The sequence below is a fragment of the Kogia breviceps genome, chromosome 7 (assembly GCF_026419965.1).
Source record: "Kogia breviceps isolate mKogBre1 chromosome 7, mKogBre1 haplotype 1, whole genome shotgun sequence".
NCBI lineage: Eukaryota > Metazoa > Chordata > Mammalia > Artiodactyla > Physeteridae > Kogia > Kogia breviceps.
The window spans coordinates 61860656-61874934 of NC_081316.1; the positions used below are offsets into that span (position 1 = coordinate 61860656).

The 14279-nt window shown below is 47.9% G+C and overlaps 1 protein-coding gene across 10 annotated transcripts in view; it reads left to right on the forward strand.

The window, feature by feature from the left end:
* The window catches only part of TENM4 (teneurin transmembrane protein 4), a 748739-nt gene that overhangs the window by 594756 nt on the left and 139704 nt on the right, over positions 1 to 14279 (forward strand). For all 10 annotated transcript variants that reach the window (XM_067038410.1, XM_067038412.1, XM_067038413.1 and 7 more), the window contains 2 exons: positions 1023 to 1217; positions 7468 to 7668. In XM_067038410.1, the coding sequence (XP_066894511.1) occupies positions 1023 to 1217; positions 7468 to 7668 (396 nt within the window). The remainder of the gene's footprint in view (positions 1 to 1022; positions 1218 to 7467; positions 7669 to 14279) is intronic.

Consider the following 14279-nt stretch of genomic DNA (forward strand, 5'->3'; position numbering starts at 1 on the left):
ACCAGAAAAGGCTCCCCAGATGAGATGACACTGGAACTAAGATGAGGTACTTGAATCGTTCATTGGTGGAAGGCAGAGATGGTTTTGCAGGCCAAGGAAACAACGCCCTCCAAATACCATGCCGTGGCACCGCTATGGGTATTCTGCTTATTCTTCCTAATGTGAAATAGACTCAGTGTGAGACAGCAGAGCCAGTGGCCTTGAGGAAGCACAGTGATTACCTGCTGAGTGTTTTAAAAAGGAAAAAAGCCAGGTGGGAGCAGGGGGAAGGTGGTGCGGAGAGAAGAGTCATGCCTTCTAACAAGAATTAGTGTCTCATCCCATATGCACTTAAAGTTAAGAGTCACGTATAAAACAGCCTTATTGTATCTCAGTAAGGCTGGTAGGTACTTACAGCACAGTGCAATATAATTTATTTTTACACAGTGTCCTTCATACAGATGATCACAAAACCCTTTACGCTAAGTGGCAAAATGGAAAGATAATACTTTAAAGAGCCAAGCTGGGCTCAACTATTCTCTTATGGGGGCAGCGGCGTGCGGGGCTTGAGTGGAGACCTGAAAGGCAGGGAAAGCTGAGATTGGCTGGGTTAAAGATGATAGTAAGTGGTCCTGCACGTGAGGAATGGGGAAGCAAAATGCAGTGCTACTAGGAGGAGAGTTCTGGAGGAGGGATGCGGGGAGGGCGGGAGGCCCAGCTGTCTTTTCCAGGGAGCCCAAGGACCAGATTGAAGCCTCCTATCTAAGGATGCTGGTGACCATCGTGCAGCACCAGTGATATGAGGGGGACGGGGGGAAAGCAGCGTTCAGTGGGCACCAACTGCGCCAGGCCCTGCACTGTACACCTTCACCTACAATTCCTGATGTGTTTCAACTGGGATGAAATAAAGCAAGAGAAGCAAACAGATGGACACACATGGGAATTGTGGCAAAGCAGCTGAAGCCCAGGAGAGAAAGGGACCAAGGCCAGATGGGGTACGTGGGGCGTGGACTCATGCCAGGCTTCCCCCGCTGTCTCTGCAGCCTCCTGCCCCGTGCTCTGCAGTGGGAACGGCCAGTACATGAAGGGCAGGTGCCTGTGCCACAGCGGCTGGAAGGGCGCCGAGTGCGACGTGCCCACCAACCAGTGCATCGACGTGGCCTGCAGTAACCACGGCACCTGCATCATGGGCACCTGCATCTGCAACCCCGGCTACAAGGGCGAGAACTGCGAGGAAGGTAAGACCTGCGGGCAAGCAGCTTGGCACCTCGCTGTGAGATAGAGGCCCGCAGGGAGGGCCGTGAGGGCGTCCAGGGAGCAGAGGGAGCCTCCTGAGCGGCCCTGGGACCCCCCACCCCGAAGCCAGGACACCTCCGGCAATGGTCACTAACCTACAGGGAGGAGACAGACGAATTAGGGTCCTGCTCAGCGAGGGCAAGAGAAGTGTGTGTATTGAGCACTTACTGTATGCAAGCCTCTGTGCTGCAAGCCTGGTGTCCTTTAGCTTCAAACCCCAGCAGGGAAGGGTAATCATCTCCATTTTACAGTGGAGGGCACTGAGACTCAGGGAGTCAAATGACTTGCCCAAGGTCCCATGGCTGCTAGATGGCAGAGCCAGGTTGGAGCCCAGGCTTTCTGGCTCCGCAGCCTGAGCTCTTTCTCCTCCCCTTTAAGTTCCTCGGCTCTCCATTTCTCAAGTGTGAGTCTGTTGTAGACCTCCATACACTGCCCTCCACAGTCTCAGTCCTGTGTTTCTGTGTGTGTGTGTGTGTGTGTGTGTGTGTGTGTTCATGTGTGTGGCTCTTAGGTGCTCATAAACGTGTCTCCCTCCTTCATAAAGTAAACATATGCCTGTGCAGATCGAGGCCAGGAAGTGAACTGCTGACTTAAGGGTGACATCAGTTCTTCCCGAGAAAACCTAACCAGGTGAGATAAGTAAATACTTCTATCTCCCAAAGAAACTGAGGCCCAGGGAAGGGCAGCGACACGCCCGTAGTCACAGCGCTAACGAATGGCAGGGCTGGAATTCAGTCCAGGTCTTCTCACTTCTGACATGGCACTCTTTCCCCCTGACCACATGGAATTTCCCGATGAAAGGAGGGGTCTTCTCACCAGCAGTAGAGAGTCACCGTCGGGAGTGCACACTCTGGAGTCAGACGTAGGTTTGAGTCCTTGTTCTTCTGCCACTTACCAGCCTCAGTTCCCTCGTGTGTAAAATGGGAATTCCTTCCTCAGAGGGTCGTTGTGAGGACTAGATTAAATGACTCATGGGAAGCACGTAGCTCAGTGTCTGACACATAGGAAATGCTCCAAAAATGTTAGCTCTTACATCATTAGCATTATTCTGGGGACTATTGAAGCACATTTCTTGTTTCACCCCACTCACTGTATCCAAGGTCTATTTTTTTCCTTTTTTTGAGGTACGCAGGCCTCTCACTGTTGCGGCCTCTCCCGTCGTGGAGCACAGGCTCCAGACGCGCAGGCTCAGCGGCCATGGCTCACGGGCCCAGCCGCTCCGCGGCACGTGGGATCTTCCCGGACCGGGGCACGAACCCGTGTCCCCTGCATCGGCAGGCGGACTCTCAACCACTGCGCCACCAGGGAAGCCCTCCAAGGTCTTTTGAAATGGATGGACTTTGAAACTGATGGACAATATTAGTAGTCATTACCTCCCACTGTCAACGGTCTAGGGCCCTGGCACCTTCTCCAGCGGGTGGAAGAGGCTCCAAGGAGAGCTAGTCTTCTAATCCACTGGGGATTTAATGAGTATCCCCTCCTCAAGGCATCATTTCCCCTAAAAAATGAGAGGCTATAATGGGCCCATTTTAAAAGAGTGGGGAACGGGAAGGGATTAGTGTCTGGAAAGCATCCATCACCTCTCAGAGACAGGCTGTCTCTAAACCCTGAGTGTGGCTGGAGGTCCTGATTCAGACCTATTAACTTTGATGCGGATTACTTCGGGCTGTCTGAGCCTAACAAGGAGCCCGGCCCCTGAACAAAGGAACTTGGCTTTCTCATCCTGACAGTGGTGACCTTCCTCTGCTTTCCCTTTTCATCTAGTCACTTGAGGTGAAGACCCTCTGAAGGAAAGAAAAACAAAGAGGAGATTCCTCCTGAAACAGTGGTGCTATCCTACTCCCCAGCCCCACCGTGTCATGTGGGCCAAGGAGGGGAAGCTGTCCTTCTCCTGATCAGCCAGTGCGAGGTCATTTACGGAGAGAAAGAGAGAAGCTGTTTAGCAATTTGATTTACATTATTGTTTGAAAAGAAATGTTTTCACTCCTGAAGCTGTTTAGCAATTTGATTTACATTATTGTTTGAAAAGAAATGTTTTCACTCCTGCTTTCTTTCCCGAGAAGGGCCATCTGGTACTGATTCCTCTTATTATTTCTGTTTCTCTGGTGAAGCATCCTTTCACAGTCCTTGTGTTTATAGTGGGGTTTTCTTGGGCCTTCGAACTCTCCCCTCTCCTCCCTTCCATTCCCTCTCAGTTCTGTTCTAACAGGTTTCACTGTGTTTATAAAACACCAGCTAACAAGCTTACTTTTTTCTCTCTCCCTCTTCCTTCTTCTGAAGTTTATTGCCCCCTGTTTTTTAAAGCCTGAACCGCGCCTCCGGCAGGACGCTTAGAAGGAGCTGGGAGAGGGGCAGAGGGGCCCACCTAAGCCTTTTGCAGTGAAAAGTGAGCCACTGTGTTGTGGGTCCTGAAGCGCGTCCATAGCTTGTGTGGTCACTGAAGCGTGGAACATTAGGGGAAAAGAGATGTGTTTGCAGCCTGGCCACGCAGGCCCCATCATTTCATTAATGGGCCAAGCAAGCATCTGCCAGAAATTTTGGCTTGAACGGCAGGGTCTGCACTGGGAAAAAAAAAAAAAAATGTAACTGCTTGGCACCTCTTCTAAGAAGAAACTAAGTTAGACTGTCTTCTACCCAAAGTTGAGGCCACCTCCCTGCCAGCTTCCCCTGTATTCCTTCAGCTCCCCGACCCCTGGCCCGCCGATCTTCCCACGTTATACACAGCTCCCTGCAAAATAAATATTGTTCGGGAAACTAACCCAGTGTGAGGGAAAGAGACCATTTTAATCTCACCCTGGGGTTCCAGTCTCCCCAGAGACCCCAGAAGGGGAAGGCAGATGCACAGTCTGTGTGGGACCTCTTGGGCAGAGGGTCCCTGTGGCATAGGTAATGGCCCTAGGTTTGGGATCAGCAGGGACAGCATTCTGGCAGGAATCTCGGCCAGTTCAGCCAAGGTTTGCTAGACCGCCCCAAGGTGCAGTCCTCTTTAAAACTCCCTTTGCACTCCACACTCGCTTTGTCAAGTTGACCTTCCGAAGTGATGGTTAACTGATGATGAATCGCCTGGAGTTAGCCTCTCATCAGTTCTTTCTGTTCTTTCTTCCCTGCCTGGACCAGCTTCTGAGAGCATCGGATTCACTTTGCTGGTTCCTGGGTCCCCATCAGACTCACTGTGTCTGAGGAACAAGACTGTGATGCCAAGGGCCTCTTGCTAAACTTGCCACCCTCCATCTTGCTCCGCTAACAGTGCAGATTTATAGGTTCAACCTCGAGGGTGGCTCAGAGATAGCTTCAACCCCAAGCTGGGGTCCAGGCACTCACTGAACGGGAAATACCTTTCTAGGCCTCGGGATAGGAACTGCTGAGTCGTTTCCTGTCAAATTGGAAAACTCTCTGGATCTAGGGAATTATCATAGTAGGCTAATGGGCCAGAATAATCCTTCTGAGGTTCTGAGATCTGAAGCAGGTCATGAAAATTTATCACTATTATTATTTTTATCATGTTTAATTACCAGGAACTCCAACAGGTCATGTTTAAACCATTATTAAGTGGTGTCCAGAGACTGCAAGAAAAGAGATTCTTTGCCTTCATTTGGCTTTCTTAATTTTCCACTTTGCCCTGTTTCTTTCGTTGTGCTGTTTTCTTTTGATTTCTCTTTTTAACCATTCTATGTGCTATGTCTGTATACATGTGTGCATGTATTTTGGAACCAGTAAGGTTGTAGAAGAAATAACAAGAGATCTATACCAGAGAAGAGTGCTTCAAATTTAAAGTCCTCCACTTACCACTGTGTGATCTTGGGCAAGTTATTTAACCTCTGTGCTTCAGTTTCCTCATCTGTAAAATCAGAATAGTAATGGTATCTACCTCAAGGGGTTGTTGTTAGGGTTAAATTAGATAATGCATACAAAAGGTTTAATAGCAAGATATGGCTTAGAAGAGGAACTAAATTAACACTAATATTATTGTTACTGTTGTTTTTGTTATTATGTTTTTATCAAATAGTTGCTCCTGACCTTTGATCTTCCTATTTATCATTGAAGTAATTACGCTGAACTCCTTTAAAAACCCAAATAGTGAAAGCGCTTTCTTAATGAAGTAACCCTCAAAATGAACAGCCTGTTCCCAGAATGATGCTCTTTGTAAAGTCTCTGCCCATTTGTGTCTGTGATTCTAATATACCCAGGCCGAGTTTCCCACTCTTTTGTGCAAAAGTCAAATATACTGGGCTGTATAATTTAATTGATAAATAAAGTAAAATCACGTCTGAGTTATAAATGAGCTCTGACCACAGTCTGCCCAAGTCATGCTACTGAATGTCCTGATAAAATGGACAGATAACTTCTTTGCAACAATTTACAGTTTATACTGTCCTTTCAAATCGTCAGTGTCGTTTTGGTCCTTATAGCCACCTGAGAGGTAGGTAATTTGACCAGACCTGCTTTATAGATGTAAGCTCAGAGCAGGTACGTGACTTGACCGTGGTCATGGAACCATTACAGCTTGTCCTGTGACCCTTGAACTTAGGACCTCAGAGAGTCAAATGCTAAATTCTTTCCTCAGCAGCATATGGCTTCCTCCTGAGCCCCTACAAGGAGGAACCTGACTACATTCATAGCAGCTCCATCAACACTTTTTTTTTTTTTTTTTTTTTTTTTGGTACACGGGCCTCTCACTGTTGTGGCCTCTCCCTTTGCGGAGCGCAGGCTCGGGACGCACAGGCTCAGCGGCCATGGCTCACGGGCCCAGCCGCTCCGCGGCATGTGGGATCTTCCCGGACCGGGGCACGAACCCGTGTCCCCTGCATCGGCAGGCGGACTCTCAACCACTGCGCCACCAGGGAAGCCCCATCAACACTTTTAACAACAGCTGCATGTTGGGCCCCATCAGGACTCCACTCTCCCCTTCCACTTGCAAGACGGATAGAATCCCCTCCCTCCCTACAATGATCTAGCAATTCTTTGGTTGAGTAGAGAATATGGACAAGCCCTTTGCTGATTCTGTCTCCTCTCTGCTTCCTTTCGCACTTTCTGCATGCACTGGAGCCACATGCTAAGTTAGCCCTCAATGCCCTTCTTCTTCTTTTTTCCTTGAAGTGCTTTGCGGAAGATTAGAGGTCTCTGTTAACTTTGTGTAACCCGGTAACTAAAGCTTTGACTTAGGAAAATCAGCCCCAGGAACAGGAATATCACTGGATTCAGAATCAGACAGACCTGTCTTCAGAGACCTCTCTGGCAGGGTTTAGCTCTATGATCCCATAAAAATTATTTACCTCTCTGAGCCTCAGTTTTCTCCTCTGTACCTCATTGGGTTATTGAGAAAACAATCTGGTGAAGTATTTAAGATACTTCCTACTGCGTAAGCAGAGAGCAGGTAACCCACAGTATTATTCTCCTCCCTCTTTCTGGGAGATCTCTTGAGACCACCTTGACCTTGGGCCCTAAGAGCCCTGCTTGGGGGTTTGCTTGGCTATGAGCTACAGCTTTGTAGTTCACCCCCCACTTGAGGAGAAGCTGAACACAGGCATCATATATAATTTTGAATAGTCATTGAAATGTTTGCCTGGAAACATTTCCAGACAAATGTGTGTCTGGAAAATGAGGTGTGAAAGTTCGTATCATTCTCCAGAGTTTTGGGAAGATGGTAAAATCTAAGGGAATTTAAATGCAAAATAAGTTCTCATTTAAATTAAGGAATCTCTTTATTTTAATCCCACATTCGTGGGAATAAAACTGCATTTATGAAGTGGTAAATACTAATAGTTCTCCAATGATGTTTCGAGCACCTCCCATGTGCTAGGGGGTTAGAGATACAGACATGAACAAAATAGTCTTGTCCTCCATTGTTGCAGTTGTTACAGATATCTAGGATAGGCACTGGCTGCTCTATACATACGTCTTACTATGTGCACCCCTCAAGTCAAGAGGTACAGATATGTATGCATGTTTTACAGGTGAGGGAACTGAGACTTGAGAGGTTAAACAGTCAACCACCGGGTTGGGTCGGGAACCCAGGTCTACCGTTGCTAGAGTTATTCTCTTCACCTTACCAAGTGACCTCTCCATGGAAATCTGGGTCGTTCTCCCTGAGCATGTGAAGCTCCTCGGCTACAAAGTATAGCAGTTTGCTTAAAGAAGCCTCACCCTTGCTAGTCCGATACTTACCTCTGTTATCTCTCCTCTGTGTTGCAGTGGACTGCATGGACCCCACGTGTTCAGGCCGGGGGGTCTGCGTGAGAGGCGAGTGCCATTGCTCTGTGGGCTGGGGAGGCACCAACTGTGAGACGCCCAGGGCCACATGCTTGGACCAGTGTTCGGGCCACGGAACCTTCCTCCCAGACACCGGGCTTTGCAGCTGTGACCCAAACTGGACTGGACACGACTGTTCTGTTGGTAAATGTGGGGAGAATAAGGGCACAGCTTAGATGGAGGGAGGAGGTTTCCACTGTGACGTGTACACCGTTCAGTCCTGTTCAGGGCCCTGACCCTGACCTTAGTCATTTAGCAGGGGGTTACCCATGTCTCTGAATGCTTTTCTTCTTCTCCTGAATTCCAGCCTTCAACACCTCTACTCTTCGAGAGGCAGAGGATTCACAAATCCGACATTCACATCATTCCTTTCATAGTGGTGGCCTTGAGAGTCAAAACATCGCCCCTTAACCATGTTAATGATGATAGATGTGATTCACTGAATTCTCGTCTCTCACATTACAATGGCCATCCTAGAGGCAAGGCCATGGGGAACATTGTGCCTCCTTGAGCTCTGCAGGGATGGGCCTTTGGTTTTACGCATTCCCCAGAATGAAGTCCAAACTCAGTATGGTATTTAGGGTGCTCTGCGATGCGGCCCTCACCCACCTTTCTGGCCAGATCTTCTAAGAGATGGTAAGTTCCATGAGGGGAGCAAACGTGTCTTATTCCACATTCCCAGGAGTCAGCATAGGCCTGCCCACAGCAGCTGCCCGATAAACTTTGACAAATGAATGAATGAATGATGAACACATGATTGAATGTGTTCTTAATTTTGGTATTTGGTTCATCATAGAATTTACACATATAAAGTTCACAGAATGATTATATTGGCAGCCTCTGTTTATAAGTGCTTTAGGATTTAGAGGCCCTCTCGTGGTGAGGATTAGATGAGAATATAGGTGAATCACCTAGCACAGTACTGGTGGGTAGTAAGTGTGGTTGCTTCTAGTATCTCATCTGGACAGTATCCACTGTTTAAATCCACACAAAAACCCTGTGAGAAAGGCATCATCATCCCCATTTTACCAATTTATATAGTATTTTACTCAGTGAATACTTACTGAACAAGGCAGAGGGGATAAAGAGGCAGGCAGTCTGTACCCTGGCGAGCTTGCATTCTGGAGAGGGGGGCAGGAGACAGAGCAAACAAACTCATGAAGAGAAATCAACTAATAAAGAAGCTTAGGCCCAGAAAATTTCTAAGTAATCCTGCCCAGGGACACATGGCTAAGAAGTGGTAGCATCTCCATCAACGTTTTTTTTTCACCCTGAATCACTTTCCCCACCACATCACATTGCTGAAACAAAGTGAAGCTCAAATCAGCTCATCATCTTGTGTATTAACAGTTCTGGTAGTGATCAGGAAAGATGGTTGAGAGCATTGGTAAAAATGAGATCCAGTGCAGCATTTGTGCCTTTGGAATACTTTGAATTACCTTTCCCCATTGATTGGAGAATTGATGTTGAATACGCAGCCTGAATTGGACTTTATCCTTGTTTGCAAAGCTCTTGTAAAGACATGATCACGAACACAGATGTCTTAGGAATAATTCCTTTTTTTTTTAACATCTTTATTGGAGTATAATTGTTTTACAATGGTGTGTTAATTTCTGCTGTATCACAAAGTGAATCAGCTATACATATACATATATCCCCATATCCCCCCCCCATCTTGTGTCTCCCTCCCACCCTCCCTATCCCACCTCTCTGGGTGGTCACAAAGCACCAAGCTGATCTCCCTGTGCTATGTGGCTGCTTCCCACTATCTATTTTACGTTTGGTAGTGTATATATGTCCGTGCCACTCTCTCACTCCGTCCAGGCTTACCCTTCCCCCTCCCCATGTCCTCAAGTCCATTCTCTACATCTGCATCTTTAGGAATAAGTCTTTTTATACAGCTCTGTTTATAGCAATATAAGGAATGCTCCTCCGAAAGCTACACTGGGTTGTATTGTTCATTATGTGGCCACAAAGCTAGTTTCTGATAGAACTATAACCGTCCGTGCATTGTTAATCCCTGATGAGACTCCACAGCCTCTGACGGAGGCAGGTGTAACTTTGAGTGCGATCACTAGGCATTCTTGAGTTGGCCCTGGAAAAGGAGACAGCAGGGCTTCCCTGGTGGCGCAGTGGTTCAGAATCCGCCTGCCGATGCAGGGGACACGGGTTCGTGCCCCGGTCCGGGAAGATCCCACATGCCGCAGAGCGGCTAGGCCCGTGAGCCATGGCCGCTGAGCCTGCGCGTCTGGAGCCCGTGCTCCGCAATGGGAGAGGCCGCAGCAGTGAGAGGCCCGCGTACCACAAAAAAAAAAAAAAAAAAAGGAGACAGCAGACCCATTGCAAGGGCCTTAAATAGAATTGCGAGTGCTCATCTTCCTCAACTCTGTGCCTCTCACTCCCCATAGCTGCTGTCAGACAGAGGGCCTCACAAGCTAATGCAGAGAGCTCCGTGTGATAAGAAGTCTCTGAGTCTGACAGTCTTGGGTTCAAATGCTGCCCCTGCTGCTTACTAGTTATAACTCTGGGCAAGTTGCTTCATTTCTGTAACTTGTAAAACGGAGATAACAAGCGTACCTACCTTCTGGGATTAGTATTTGGAAAATAATCATTTGGAGGATTATTTAAGATAAAGTAAAAAAGCACGTAGCACGCTACTCAGCGCGTGATATGGGCTCAGTTAATGTTAGCTATGTTATGAGCATGATTACAGCACGCACTGGTGAGAGCCCTTGATAGTAACGGAGACATTTGAGAGAGGCAAGATGAAAGGTGCCCCTTCAGAAACGTGGATTATAGTTTTTAAATCTCTCACCTATAACTGACTAAAACAGTGTCATGATTGCCACAAGGCCAGGAATTTAAAAGATGACTTCAAAATTCCTGTCTCCCCTTGCAATAGTGATAACAATTTGTGTTTGTTGAGTGCTTCAAAGCATGCAAAGATCTCTCTGTCTCTCCTTTTCACATACACACACACACACGCACACACCAGCAACAACAGCTGTAGAGGCAGGGTGACAGGTATGGTACCATCCCCATCCTCACCCTGAGACTCGGTGACCTACCTGAGGCGCCCTGAGCCTGCCGAAGCTGGGAGTCCGAGCCCAGCCTGGGGCCCACCTGCTGCCCAGCACCCCACGCTGCCTCCCCACGGCCATAGCTTCTCCTTGGCTCTCACTTCCCGCCGGAAGCCAGTTTAAAAGCTAGTGAAAGTGCGTTGACTGTGGTTCTCTCTCCCTACTGTCCTGGCTGTACCTGCCTAGGCTCCATCCTGGCTCTGCACGTGCTAACTGTGTGACCTTAGCAAGGGACTTGACTTTTCTTGACTGTGGTTTCTTTATCTGAAAAATGGAGAGAATAACAGTGCCCACCTCAGAGGGTCATGTGGTGATTAAGTTGTATAATGCAGTTGTGCCCGAGAACAGTGCCTGTAGAGAGGGAGCACTTCACGTCTTCTTCCTCCCTCCCTTCTGAGGGCACTTTCACTGAGTGGAAGCTGTTTGAAAACTATGGAGTTTGGGCCCTAAAGCTAAGCAGGAGATGCCTCATTAAGCAGACGCCGCTCTAGCCAGGGAGCTGTCTTTGTACTCAGGGCTGCGGCTACAGGGTGGTGAACGGGCACTGAACTTCATTTCAGGGGACCTGCTCCTCACGAGTTGAGTGGCTTCAGCAAGTTGCTTCCCCTCCTTTCCTTTTAGGTAAATTACCTATGGGATTGTTGTAAGGATTTAGTGAGAAAATATGGAGAAAGAGGTTAGCATGGCGGCTGGCACAAGTCAGACGTCTACCCAGTAAGGGTAGCTCGGGTCACACCTTTTACGTTATTTGCTCCGGGCACAGCAGGGCTCGCACAGGCACGCTCAGAGCCTTCTCACCAGGAGCTGCAGGCCGGAAGACGCGTCCTATAGGACTGACTCTAGGTGGTGGAGTCACCTAGGGCAGAAATGGGCCCCTGCTGTCTGGCCCTCCTAGGAAGGAGGACTGTCTCTTGCCTGAGCTGAGTGTCGTGCTGTTTGGCATGGAGAACAGGAGTTAATGAAAGCAGCTTAAGTCAACATGCCCTGCACTCAACAACCAGCCTGTAATGAAATGTGAGCTGACAAGTTTCCCAGCACTTTGGTTAGGTTTGTGGAAACAGTGAAGTCAGACTTTACACAAGTGTTTACTCAGGCCTCTGGGTTCTCAGCAGCTTGGCTTGCCGTCTCATCTCAGAAATTCCTCCTTAAATCCTGCCTCACTGCTGTGGTCTTTCTTCCTGACAAACCGTATAAGATAACTGTTTAAGTAGATTCCTGTGGTCTGGAAGAACACAGGCTCTATGTCCCACTGCCACCCCCAACACACCTCTGTCCTCAGCTCTGGGCCCAGTGGACCTTCACTGCTTCAGTCTTTGGGGCCGCTGGTGGTGATGGTGGTGTTGATGATGATGATGTTGGTGGTGATGGGGGTGATGATGATGATGATGGTAGTGATGATTGTGGTGACGGTGATGACAGTGGCAATGATGATGATGGTAGTAGTGGTGGTGGTGGTGGTGATGGTGGTGATGATGATGATGGTAGTGATGGATGTGGTGATGGTGATGATGGGATAGTGGTGGTGATGATGGTGATGATGGTGGTGATGATGATGATGATGGTAGTGATGGGGGTGGTTGTAATGGTGGTGATGATGATGATTGTGGTGGTGATGATGATGATGATGATGGTAGTGATGGGGGTGGTGATGATGGTGGTTGTAATGGTGGTGATGATGACGATTGTGGTGATGATGATGATGATGGTAGTGATGATAGTGGTGATGATGATGGCAGTGATGGTGGTGGTGATGATGGTGCTGGTGATGATAGTGGTGGTGATGATGATGATGGTAGTGATGATGGTGGTGATGGTGATGATGGTGGTGGTGATAATGGTGATGATGATGATGATGATGATGGTAGTGATGGGGGTGGTTGTAATGGTGGTGATGATGATGATTGTGGTGATGATGATGATGGTAGTGATGGGGGTGGTGATGATGGTGGTTGTAATGGTGGTGATGATGATGATGATGATGGTAGTGATGGTGGTGGTGATGGGGGTGGTGATTGCTACTGCAGTTGTTTTACAGATGGGAAAGAGTTAGAGAGAGGAAATGACTTGCCTGCAGTAACTAATCAGTGGCAGAATTTGAATTAAATCTAGGCCCTCTGTTTCCAAGTCCTCAGCTCTTACCTCAAGTCTTCTTTCCATCCAAAGAGGTTTCTTTGCCATTAATCTTGTCTTTTTTCCTGATAAGTCACAGGATGGAGCATTAATTAGAGAACTGTCCATTTCTTAATGCTTACCACATACCAGGTGCTGAACTAAGTGCTTTCAACCATTACCTTAGTTAGAGTCATAAGAACCCTGTAAAGGAAGTATTACCAGGTCTGTTTTCCACATAAGGAAACTGAAGGTCAGAACTAAGTTAAATTCCTTGCCAGCATCTCCCCATTAGAAAGTGGCACAGTACGGATACAACCCAAGTCTGGCTTCAAGGCCTCTCCTAAGCTCCTTGGTATACTGAGCCATGTATTATAAATGTACCTCTCTCTTGTCAAATTGAACCCCATGAAGTCAGTGTCTGTCATCCTCCCTAGTGCATGGCCTGACAGCCATTAGGTTCTAGTGATTATTGAATGAATGACTTAGCCAGGGAATTATCAAAGAAGAATGAAGGGTTACAGCCAAAGGCTCTGCCCAAGAAGATCCCAGCACACTACCAGCTGGACAGTCTAATCCCTTCTCTCAGGATTCCACCCACCTCCCCCCCCCCGACCCCCAACCTTATCCGCTCCCCCCACGCCCCCATAACACTCTGCAAAGCTAAAACCAAGTTCCTGGGCCCCTTCTTTCACTTTCCAGACCTAGCCCATGTTCATTTCATGGGCAGTGCCAGCCAGCCAGAACCCCTCCTGGATAAGAGCTGGCATCATTTCACCTCCTTCAAGCCACCTTCCCCAGGGAGTAGTCGTGCTGGTGTGGGTGCCTCATCGGTTTTGCATAAAGGGGGCACGCTCAGTAGCCCTGCGGAGCAGAAAGACTCCCTCCCCACACCCACCCCTCCATGTGCTTTAGTTAGCTTTTCATCCTCTTGGTTCAGAGCTGCCTTAGAAAAGGGGAGGAACTTAACCTCTTTGAGATGGTCCTTAAAATTGGAAAAGCCTACCTTTCTTTCAGAGCCTAATGACTTCTAAATCTTCTAAAATCTTCTAAAGGAGATTTCAGGCTCTGTGGCATTTTCCAGAATACCATATCAGATTCGATCCCTTAAACCCATCATTTGCCCCCTTCACTGGCTCTCAGGCGGGTCTTCCTTCCCCTCTACCCCAGCCCAGTCACCTCTGTCCTCAGCCTCATAAATTCATTCCTTGTTTCCACTTCTCTATGAGCTCTCTCCAATCTTGTCTTCCATAAATGACCTTTATTTGAGAAGGCCCTCTCACTACATTTTATTCCTTTGGGTTGCTGGCTCACAGAAGCAGTACCTGGCAGAGATTTTGATTCTAAAATGCTCATGCTGGGGTTTATGATTCTTAATCATTTCATTGAAGTTGGGTTTCATGGAATACCAGGTGGAGATCTTTTAGAGATCCAATGGTATGGATCTGGGTATAGCATGTGCAGTTAGAAAGAATTGCATGGGATATGGAGTGGGACCAAGCTAGATTTTCAAGACTGAGCTTATCCAAAGAATATGGCTAATGATACCTGCCTTGCAGGGCTGTA